General features: G+C 41.4%; 1 protein-coding gene across 3 annotated transcripts in view; it reads left to right on the top strand.

Moving 5' to 3' along the window:
* Positions 1–368: 368 nt before the first annotated feature.
* LOC120755539 (putative threonine dehydratase) overlaps positions 369–12169 on the top strand; it is a 31897-nt gene continuing 20096 nt past the window's right edge. The window contains exons 1-3 of one of the 3 annotated variants that reach the window (XM_040070556.2): positions 369–593; positions 5301–5327; positions 8512–8854. In XM_040070556.2, coding sequence (XP_039926490.1) covers positions 493–593; positions 5301–5327; positions 8512–8854 — 471 coding nt within the window. In that variant the 5' untranslated portion in view covers positions 369–492. Of the gene's footprint in view, positions 788–5300; positions 5328–8511; positions 8855–12169 lie in introns of all 3 variants that reach the window. The other 2 variants (XM_040070554.2, XM_040070555.2) reach the window with 2 other exon arrangements.

Raw genomic sequence — 12169 nt, 5'->3', positions numbered from 1 at the left:
TGGTTATTTTCTTTTCTTCACGATTTAGATACCTGTATTTTTCTGCCGCAGGGACTTGTGCCAAGAGAAGACCCAAACAAACTGAGCTGTCTCCCCTGTGCCCCTTGGGCTGCCTTAAAGGATCCCTGCAGAGATTCAACCACCCCAAACCTGGCATCCCTTCAGTCCTGCTGCTCAGTCATGGCCCTGCAGCCAGTCGGGATCATGCTCCACAGCTAAGCAGTAAGTAACTAAAGCTTCAAGTGTCCTGCTAACCTGAGCATAATCCAGGCCCTTACTCAAATTGACAAGGACAGGTTGGGCTCTGAAATAATCTCTTTAAATAGCAGCAGCCATCTCTTTGAAAGGCACTTCCCCCCCAGCCAGCGCTGAGAGCTGCTTACAGCACATCGCCTGCTATTTCCCACCCCGGCAGTGCAGGGCTGACACCTCTCACAGGCAAGTGTGTCCCCTGCCAGCAGCCTCCAGCTTTGCTCTGCACCAGGAGTTACAATGAATTTTGCAGCACAGTTTATCTACTTCAGGGTCTTAAAAAACAGAAGTCCCAGGGAGCGCTACAGGGAAGACGAAGACTACGATCCTTTCTGGCAAAGGTTGGAGAATATTGCTGTCTGACTTAGAGCTAGAGTGCTCCTTTCTCCCCCTCAGGGGTCATGGTCAGCCCTCGGGGTCCACCCAGGGCCAGGCCCACGGACATGGCAACCCCTGGACCCCTCCTGCCTCCTTATGGTGTCGTAGTTGGAGTTTTGCTTCACCTCGTTGTTTATTTAGTCGCTGTGCTGTATAGGTAATGCTTTCTTTTTCCTTTCTTTACTTTCTTTAAAAAAAATCAAGCCAAACAAAAAAATCCAGGCAATTACTTGTAATTTTCCATAACCTCCCTGGGTTCTGTGGGTATGAGTTGCTCATGGAGTTAGCCACTAGAAGTAGATTTGAGTATTTTCAGCCCTCAGAGTTCAGCTTTTTTATTTCTTCATGAATATGGTATCAGAAATAACCATAGACAGACCAATGGACTGCTGAAAATTTATCTTGGGATAGCCCATGCCAGATCCTGTTATTACAGCTCTGCGGCTGGCTTTGCTATGGTGCTTATGGTGATCTTAAATTCCTGTTTTCAGATTTGGATGGTGTGGATGGAATTTAAGAGTCATCTTGTGTGCTTGTGTAGCGTGAGCCGAGGCTGTGCGCACACATGGCATGGTGCTGTTGTGCAACCTCATTCTTAACCTTTTCCATAGTTTGTTTCTCCCTCGGTTTTATTATCTGGACACCGCTGTTGAGATCACGCTCTGGTTTTGCCAGACGTGGTACAAACAAGGAACAATTCTCATTTCCTGCATCTCCTTGTCACGGATGTTGTTAACATTTAAGACATAAATTGTTTCAGTGGGCCTGATGCTGTTAATAAAGGGGGAGACAAGGTCTTCTGCCCTGCAAAAAGGGCTTGTTCAAAGTCACCTGCGATATGACCTGTTCTGCAGTTCACTGTGAATCTCCTTTCAGGACCACTCTTTCCTCTATTTTGAGTTATGCTATTTGTTCCTGATTGGAAGTGAATTATGGAGATGTGTTGGTCACCAGAAAATCTCTAGAATCAGAATACATCCAACTTAGGAAAATGTTTAACTCTTTGAAGAGTTTTAGCTGCCAAACTCTGCAGTGTTCGGTAGTATCATTTGACATGCACAGTATAAGAACTTTTGAGAGGGATGGGTCTGCTTGAGAAACAATGGTTACCTCTGCTTCAACATTTCCATGATGGGAGGCCTTGTGAATTCTTCTTGCTTTTAGATTGCTCTTTCCCAGTTGCCATTGCCAGCAGTAATTGATGACATGTCTATAGTGTGTACAGAAGAATGATAATAGACCACAGATGAAGGCATGTATAGTGCTAGGCTCTATCTCTGGTAAATCTGACTTACTTTAAAAGTAAGGAGAGATTTTATCAGAGGTGATAATACAGTTTGGTTGTTTCCTGCACCAGCCTGAGCTTTCTTTGTGTGTGTTGCTGGTGCAGCGTCACACGGGTTTGCCAGACCTGTATGTGGTGAGCAGAGTTACAAAAGCTTGCTCAGTCTCAAGGCTTGGTTATTACGTACCTGCCTGTGCTGGATGATCACAGTGCTCACACTTTTGTCATCCAGGCTGGTTACTAAGCCCTGATCTCTTTGTATTTAAGACACTCTGCTAAATAGCCCTGCGGAAGTCTTAGGCAAGTCTGTGTCCCAGTTTCCATCAATAAAGTTGAGCTAATATTTGCTGAACTTGTCTTTCTGTTTAGGGGAAGGTGCTGGTGGTTCCTGTGTGACTTAGGAACAATCACTTTGCATAGGGTTTGGGTATGTCGATGTCAGACATGCATTTTATATTCCCATCCCGTATGTGCCGCTAGTTGGAGTGTCTCAGTCTCAGATGGGTGTTTCTATGTACTAGTATTACACAAAATACTGATCATTCGAGACAGTCATATTTAGAGTGCAGTATTGTTTTTGATCTGTTTTAAATTTGTTGTCAAATAGAGATCTTGTGTTCCTTCCCTGTGCCTGCAGGAGTTTACTTGTCACCCTGTAGTGTGCAGGGCACTCAGGCACTATAGGGTGCAGTACCTGGAATTCCTGGTAGTGAAGATGACTTTTGTTATGATCCTTCTTGGCACTTTTATCTCAGCAAGCCTCTGTTTTTCTACCATTCCTCTCTCATAAAGTCCCGCTTGCACAAGTTGCTGAGATGTTTTAAAGAATTGCTGCTATTGCAGTATTAGGATGTATTTGGGGATGGGTAAAAAGGCAGAATAGGAATTGAGATGGAACAGGAATGTTTGGGAGCTGCTGGAAAAGGGGATTGCAACAAACAAGGAAAGTATCAGAGGGGTCTGGGAGGCTCCCGCAGCGAGAAGGGTCAGAGGAGACAGTGCTGGGACATGGAATTAGGAAGATTAATGGAGCGGAGAGGTTCTGGGGAGAAGGGATTTGGATGAGGGAAACAGCCCTCTCTGTCATGTCCTGGGATTGCCTCTTTCTCACTTGTAAGAGCAAATCCAGCCCCAGTCACATTGCAGTCATAAGCCAACAGACTGCTACCTGCAGCATCTGATTCCCCTGCCTTGCCCCCTGTACATGACCCATCTCTGCTCAGCTCTAAGGAAAGAGGCAGAGGTGACTTTCAAGGGGTCACCTTTTGCCTTAGTAGGTATTGTGAACTTGCAGGTGTAAGATCTAAGCCCAGTTACCTGAACGCAGATGACAAATTTGTTTGAAGTGGTATTCAAGCTCAACATTTTGTGACTGTTCAGCCCAAGCTGGGCGTTGGAGTTGGAAATTATTGTCATGGCACAGGCCTATAAAGATGCTAAAGTACTCCACAGAACTCGTGCCATACTGCTGTTGTCCACAAAAATCAGATTCCTTACCTGGTGTACAACAAGCCAATAATTACATGCTGAGAGAGCCGTTCATTATACTTGAGAGTTGCACAAGCCTGGGTGCTCTGTGGATTCCACAAACCAAGCACACCAACTATCAAAGCTTTTTGCTATCTACACATTTTAACACACAAAGGAATTAGCTTTCATTTGCTACAAATTCTCTTACTAATTAGTATTCTATCTTCTATTGGTTAATGATTCTCTTATTTCTCATCCTAATTAGTCCTCATGCTCAGTCTTTCTCTTCTTTTGGCTCAGTGGTTTCTTGGGTTGGTGGTCGCAATCTGCCCCTGCCAGAATCACCTTTTACCCAGTCAAAGCTGATTTCAGCACAGCTGCTGAGTTGGCTTTGTTAGTTTCTCCTTTGTCCTGGCAATTCTGCCAAATATCCTTGAGGCCCATAAATTCTGCATTTTTGTATCCACTATTAGTGGTTCATCCTTCTTCCCAAGCTTTGTTAACCTCCTATGAGGTCCAAGATCATTGAAGCATGTCAAGCCCTAAACATTACTGAGGCAATTCCACCAACAAGTAATTTGCTTTCCTAGCACATGAACATCACTTAGAGCTTGCTAGCTGCTGTTTCGTGGATTAAATCTCCCTTCTTGTTGATTAGGCCTGAAAATATACAAACATCAAACATCACAAACATCCTTGCTTGAGAAAATTTTACATTTGCACATTTTGCAACAGTCAGTCCCCCTTAATAGTGAATGCGTATCACTGTAAATGCAGATGAAAAAAGCTGCTGTAGAAATGACAAAGAAAGGCTGTTTTCAGTCTTATATTAAAATCAATTTCCTTTGGTGACAGTTGAATTTCCATCTGTGAACCAGTACGTGGTAATGTATGTTCATAATTCCAAACATGGAAAAACGTGTTGTTGTGACTCATTTTGAAAGTGTAAAAGCGGCCAAATGGGCCAACTGCTGACCTTGGGTACATCTGCAATCAAAATGGCAACACTGGGTCAGGCCAAAGAGCAGTCCTGCTCTGTGTCCTCTCTCTAGGGGTGGCCAGTGACATAAAAGCCACCTAAGTCACTTTCTCTCATGCTTTCATGGAGTTTGCCAAGTGCTCAGGGGCTTCCTGAATCACAGATTAATTCTTGAATGATGTATTGGTCACTACTTCCATTTAGTTGTGCATTTTTTTTAGCATCCCGCTTACATTGTTGTTCTTCATAAAGTCCTCTGGCAATGAGTTCTGTGAGCTAATTATTCTCTCTAAGAAGGGAAATTTTAAATTTTCTACCTGATACTTTCATACCATCTCCCCCTAACATTTACACTGGGCAGAATGGTGACCAGTCTTTCACAATTTACTACTCCCTGGGCACGTGTGGTTTTGCTCCGTCCGTTTGAGAAGCTGAGGAGATCCAGTGCATCAGTTTAATCTGTTTAGTCTGTTTTGTGGGTCCTAAGGGAGGCCATCTGAATGTGCTTCATGATGGGGACATGGAACTGTCCATCATTGCACACTTGGACACTTCTTTCTCTGTCTAACAAAGGCAACACTTGTGGTCTTTAGGTATAGTATGCATTGCTGCCTTTTATCATCCCAAAATTATTTTTGTTGATTTTATTGTTTTCTTAGTTTGTTAATATTACTATTTTTGATTTTTTTCCCCTAGTGCTGTTTAACTTGATGAATATTATCAGTATGTTCAAAAACACAAACTGGAAATAGAAAAATTATTCATTCCAAGTTGTTGCTTTTTATTACTGTAGTAGTATATTTTGGTACACACTGTCTTTGCATTGACTGAGATTTTGAAATATGTAGTTATGTACTTAAACAAATTATTTTTTTTTTCCTGTGCCTTAATTGTTTATGGAATGTCTGCATATGGATCTTCTCTTTTTTTTTCCAGTTATGCTGAGCAGCTGTTCTTGAAAAAGTAGGTTTATAAACTGTATTTTCATGTTTGCTTTTACTAATCACTTTAAAGGTAAAATGTTCTCATTTATAACCATGTAACAAAGCTTGCCAGCTGGGTATTTGTTTTATGTCTGGAAATAAACAGACCTTTTAATGAAAACTTTTGATAAACTCCAAAAAAGGAAAAGCTCCATTTGAAGAGAACAGTGCTTTATAATGCTGGGGTTTGTATTTATATTGGCTCAGACCTTCATCTGGTGGACATGATTGCTAGAGTTGGGGCTATATTTTGTTACTGTGCTTGAGAAGTCACATGCTGTGTTTTTTGTGAGCACTTGCATGCTTTTCTGCCTGCTTTGCCTGTTTCTGTAAAAGAAATCCGTACAGATCTCTTGCCAAGCATGTGGAATGCTTTTGAGGTGTGGAATGCTTTTGACACAACAGGGCCATTAGTTGCCCTCAAACCTCAGCCCACTGTTTACCTTGGGAGTTTGAGAGCCCTAGGCGGGTCTGTGGCACTTCCAGGTGGGCTCAATATGGGAAAATGACATTCTCTAATGTAAATGAAATGTGGGTGTAGAAGAAAAATCAAAGATATTCTGAAATAAATACATACAATACATATATATACAATAGACTGTTATCCCCTTGTTTAAGAGGCTCCTGACCTTTCAGATGCAAATATATGATAGTTTTCATATTAAATATTAAGATGGTGATGATTCAGGTGTGCTCTAAACCTAGCTCAAACCTGAAAGGCCCGTACTTGTTGTGCTTTGTTTGATTTCTGTTCCTCTTTTCCAATGGTCACAAGGTGGTGTCTCCATTGGAGTCCTGAGCAGATACTCACTGGTCATGAAGGTGGTACTGCACATCAAGGATTGAGCATCTGATTTACTTCCCTCCTTTTTTTTTTTTTCTGCCAAAGATTAGTGCAAAAAATCAATATACCATTTTGGTCTTTCTAGTTGCAGATAGAAATATTTGATGGCACTAGTGTGGTAAGGCACTACCATGCAGTTCTGCTTTCTCACAGAATCCTGCTTCATCAATGAACTTCTTGTGGTTATCTTTGTCTGGGTGTTTTTTATAGACTTTTTGATCGCAACAGATGCAATGAAAGATAAGAATTGTTTCTCAAATACCAGTTGGATAAAAAATGTGACCCATAAAAGCACAAATTTTTGATCTATTTTTTTTTTACCCGACATATGCCCCTTTAACCCATTTCCAGTGTAACAAACATAATTCAATTTAGCAAGCTAATGCTTGCTAAACATTTCAGACAGCATGTTCAGAAATGAGATGTATCTGTTCTTCCTTTTGAAGTGGTAACGGGAGTCTGTGATATGGCAAATATTTTTTTGGAAGGGAGAGGTTTGGAATGAACTTTAACAGTGCTGTGGCCTCTGGGATGCTGCTGTTGTTTTTGTAGGGGCTGTGCTGTAACAAGTTTACAGGGAGGCAGCCCGATGTGGTTCTCAGCTTTGCATTTAGCAGACTAATGTGCACCCGAACGAACACTGGAAGCTTAACATCTTTATGAAGTGTTCCAGCTGTCTGACCCCAACGGAGCAGAGATGCAGGAAAGTGTAGAGCAGAGATACTTGATAAGTTATTTGATTTGAAAGCAGAAGGCCTGGTGTTAGGCTGTGTCAGCTATAAGATACAGTATGGAGAAAATACTTTAGATCACAAGTTCTGATAAAAAGGTTACAAATGTGTATATATTTATCTTAGAAAATTAGTGTTCTTATTAATTTTAGAGAGAGAAGATCTTGCTACAAAATTTTTTTCCTGTGAAGATATACAGAATGATTGATGCTACTGGTATATTACTTGATTCTAATAATAAAACATTTTATGTTGCCCATAGTGTTATGTAAATTCCTCAGTGGAAAAATTGGAAGTGTAATAGGAACCAGAGCTGCTGGCACAGAATATGGATACCATTAAAGAAATTAATGATACTGCCCAAAGTGGGCAATTGCTCAAAAAAGAGATGTTTCTAAATATTTAAATGTTCTTTTGGAAGTTGCTGTAAAGCGCATTATGGTTCTGGTCGCTGCTGTAAAATGTGCTTTAGCCAGCCCTGCTGATGAATAACTGCAGAACTTAGACCCAAATTATTTTAGGAAAAAGGTAAATATTTTTTGTTGAAGATAATGCTGGAATCTCTGACATAATTTAACATGTTTGTTTTTAGGAAACCATTTCTACCAAATAGATTAATAGTGAGTCATGTAGAGGAGCTTGTACCATCTGTCTAATCATTGCCACAAACCAGGGGCGGTATCAGCTCTTTTCCAAATCACTGGTCTTCTGCTCAATGCTCCTTTTCCCTGTAACAATCTCCAAATTCCAAGAATTCCTAGAAGTTTTGCATTTATCTGTTAATAGGACTGCAAAATCCTGCACTACAGTACATTGTTCCTTGTGAGCTGAAGGCTATGGACCAGAGTCAGGCGGTTGAAGGTAGCAAATCCGGAAAATTTTTCTAGCAGTGTTGTCTCTTGTAAGTTTCTTGGGGAAGGAGAATTTTGTTCCCCCACATCTCTGCTGTATCGACGCATGTATTTATCCATGAAATGTTAACCCACAGATCAGAAGACCTAATTCTTCAGCTCTGTGGGAGGATATAATTATTATTCCTTATCAAAGTAATTTCTTTCCTGTCTCGAGGCAGTTGATGGCTGTCAAGAGTAGGCTCTGAAAGTATGCAAGGGCAGGGAGCAGAGCCCCTGTGTACAGTGTAGTGGCATTTGTTACTGCTATTAATAGTTCATGGGAATGGTCTGCAGCAGCTGCTTGTCCTTTTGAAAAAGATAGAATTGCCTACAGAAGTTACAATTCCAGTTACTTCAAAAATTTTGGAAGCACTGAACTAGGATCATTGCTGGTTGAATACTGAGTACTAAGGAAGGTCTAGCTGTCCAGACAACACAGATTGAATATTTCTTATTTTCTGGGGTAGGACAATTTCACAGTTTGCCCACATGTTGGGTTGTTTGTGCCTTCTCTAACAGCTGGAAGTTTACAGTATCTTTCAGTGCACCCACAGGCAGGTGATATGACAGTAGCAACTCACTCTGCCTGTTTGAGGCTTGCAAAGACCAACTGAGGCATACATCCTTCTAAAATGCTAAATATCAAGCCTTTACTCATCCAAGCCTTTCTAACAGGTTTCTTTTATTTGTTTTCAGGGATGACAATAAAATAAAGAAACAAGACACGCCAGCAGTTTGTGATCTTCACTGCTGTAAGGATGTGCCCGTAAGAAATGGCCTTGTTGGGCAGAAGCCACCCTCTATCAACCCCGAGAGACTGAAGGATTTTGGTGAGGAGGATTACCTGAACGGGGATGTGAAGACCTGGGAGATGAAGATAGTGAGCCGAAATGAGGAGTTACTTAGGGATGCCCTTTCCTGCATCCCTCAGCCAAGCAGTAGGGCCAGCCTGGCAAGTTGTAACAAGCTGATTCGATTCGAAGACATTAGTGCAGCAGCCTTCAAAATCCAGTGTGGTGTTCAGAAAACCCCCTGCATGGTAGGGAATCTTTATGGTTTTGCATTCTCTTGATGTTTCTTTTATTTTTCCTTATGAAAGTTGATCAGAAATGAAGAAGGGGTATGTGTGAATTGCAGCAGATAGATCTTCTGTGTAAGAAGACTCATGTTCATATTAATTGTATTTAACTGTCAATAATAATTTTCTTCTTATCTGTTTACGCTAACCTAAATCCTCAAAGATTGCAGTGACCTGTAAACAAAGGATAAACCACATTAGGCATTGACTTAAAGCTCTGTGATATGCTCCCAGTGAAAAACTCCTGCTATAAGGAACCTGAGTCGGAGGTGGCAGGCTACCAGTGTTTGAGTAAGCACTCTTGTGGGAGGGTCTGGAACCAGCCCTCGTATTAGGAGGGTTTGAAGGTACAGATTTGCCTTCTCAGTCAGGCCAGCCAGGAAGGGCTGGATATATTCTGTAACCAGGTATTTCTGCCACACATGTCTTCAGCAAAATAAGGAAGTTAAGATGCACAAACGTGCACCTGTCGATCAGCCTTGGTGCAAAAATGACTGAGATACTCCCATCAGTGTACAAGGTCTGCTATAAGAGAAGTACAATGGCAAGCTGTACTGTATTTCTGTACATTGTCATGGTGTATTTCTACTGTTGGGAGCTCTTCAAGCAGGCTGCCCTGGGCTCTCTGGGTAATCTCTTTTCCTTTTGGTGGGTGAAAAGAGTGTCTTTGCTGAATGGCAGCTCCTAGCAGCAGCCCCAAATCACGCTCTCAATGAATCCCGGTGGATTGTTTTTCTGGCATACACATGTAAGAACCTTGCAATCTGCTTGGGGCTAGCAGTCCCTGGAGTGAAATGGTTGGGTCCTCAAGGTGCAGCAGTTGTCCTTGTTCCCTTATGATGCCTGCTGATCCAGAGACATCATAACTACTTCCAGTGTGGGTTTTTCAACCTAGCATTCCCAAAATAAGGATAGCTGAGCTTTTTGTAGCACACTACTGGAGAGGCGTGTCTTGTGTCAAAGGGCATGGTACAAAACAGTTTGGTGCTGTAAGGTGGCATAAAAGATTCGACTGGAATGCAGGCAAGTTTTGGCTAGAGTAGAGTTAATTTTCTACACAGTAGCTGGTATGGGGCTGTGTTTTGGATTTGTGGTGAAAATATTGTTAAGACAGAGATGTTTTTGTTACTGCTGAGCAGCTCTTAAACAGAGTCAAGGCGTTTTCTGTTCCTCACTCCATCCCCCGCAGTGAGAAGACTGGGGATGTACAAGGAGTAGGGAGGGGACACAGCTGGATCTGCTGACCCCAACTGACCAACGGGACATCCTATACCATGTGACACCTTGCTCAGCGATAAAACTGGGGGAAGATTGACTGGGGACCTGTGGCTCAGGTACCTGGCTGGTCATCAGCTGGTTGGTGGCCAGCAATAGTTTTCAATGGCATAAGTTGTCTTTCTTGGGTCTTACTTATCTCTCTTTGTTATTTTCCTTTTAATTACATTGTTGTTGTTATTATTTTATTTATGCATGCACGTATTTATTCTTACTAACTGTCCTTATCCCAACCCATGAGATTTCTCACTTTTACCCTTGCAATTCTCACCTCCCCCAGAGCACAGGGGCAGGGAACTGAGCAAGTGGTAGGATGGTGTTTAGTTGCCAGCTGAGGTTAAACCATGACCCTCCTCAGCTCAAATAGCTCCTTTCTTCTGGGTCTCCCTGGCAGATTTATGCAACTCAGTTGTATCCCCTTTCTGCATTTAGTGTTTCAAGCTAAAGAGTCTCACTTTCTTTAGCCTTTTTTAATGAACTATGTTTTTAAAATTATTAGAATAGTAGAAAACCTATATCCATATAAAAAACCTGTATATTTTAGTGTGAAAATAGCCTATGACTGTTGTTATTCGAAGTAAAGTTCCTGCAGAAGTCATTAGTGCATTTCATGCATTGTTTCAAAAGCACAAAGCAGTATGAAGAAAAACACGGAAAACCTTTATTTTAACTCATCGTTGAGGGGTAAGAGCCCCTTTCAAAGACATTTGTTTAGACTAAAAAAGTGAGTGTGACTATAATCCGTTTAGTTAATTGAAGGGAGAAACACTTTGCAGGGTGACTCCTAGTCTGCAGGTAAAACCACGGATGGAGCATCCTGGTTCCTCAGGCAGGGGTTTGCCTTGGAGCTGAGATTACAGCATCATGGGTGAATTGTAATATGTCAGAGAGGTAGTGAGCTTAAGAAAAGCAGGAACAGACAATAAACTGGACACCTGGTTTGGCTACAGATGAAGGAGCTGTAAGGGTTGTGCTGTGTTAGCTTTGTGGATGCCAGAGGGAGGCTGTGCTGTGTGTCGTACCTTAGACATGGTGTCTGTGGTCCTTAAATAAGATCACTAAAGGGAAATCTTACAGTCTGGTTCAATGAGTCTTATGAGGTCACACATCAGGTCAGTTCAGCTGCAAATAGCACTGATGCCTGCTTTGTTAAAAGTAATTGCTATATTTAGGTTGTTTGAAAAAAATCCTCAGTTAAAGGAAGACAAAAAGGATAACCTGAAGAATTAAAATCCTGAGTATCAAAACTAAAGAAAAATATCAATATAAAGTACACCACTTCTGTGGTAAAGAGTGACTAAATGACACAGTTTAAAATGTAGGAGACTTGGCAACTTTATTACTCACAGGATTCACTTCCTTAAACCCTTTTTCTTATTGTTTGCTCTAGAATCCAAGATTCTCTCCAAAAACAAGTATGGCATGAGAAGAACTGGTAGCATTTCTTTTATAGCATTCTTGTTCTATTTTGCATAGGCATTCTCCATAGATTAGGATGTTTAGGATATAAACTATTATCCTATTAGTGTGCTAAGCACTTTCCATTGTTTCAGTTTCTGCAGCCAGATTTGCTAAGGAGCAGCAAGTGGTAGCTCTTATGTCAGGATTTTCAGACCGAAATAGAGAATGTGGCCCCACCTATGGGTGAGGAACTTAACATATGCTTGGAAATCCACTAAAAAGCCTTGAAACGTTCACCTGAAACATGTAGTTTAAGAGATAAGAGAGATCTCTGATTCAGAGATATTCAGTTTATATGAATTTACTGGGAAAGTCCCACAGTCTGAAAAACGTGTCAGTACATATTAGTGTATACACTATACATTGTATGCATGACTGCCAGATATTGCTGGAGATAAATATTTTGTCATGCTGTTTTTGGATCTGTCTCACTTTGTGACTTATCTTAAATGAGGACTTGATCCCCTAAATCACCAGGGCCTCATTTCCTTGGCAGCCAGTAGAGGAGATGGAGCCAGTTTTGAAATAATGCTGCAGTAA

The sequence above is a fragment of the Hirundo rustica genome, chromosome 8, assembly GCF_015227805.2.
Source record: "Hirundo rustica isolate bHirRus1 chromosome 8, bHirRus1.pri.v3, whole genome shotgun sequence".
In the NCBI taxonomy this organism is placed as follows: domain Eukaryota; kingdom Metazoa; phylum Chordata; class Aves; order Passeriformes; family Hirundinidae; genus Hirundo; species Hirundo rustica.
Note: the sequence above shows the minus strand (reverse complement) of the source record. Positions and strands in the feature narration are given on the sequence as shown.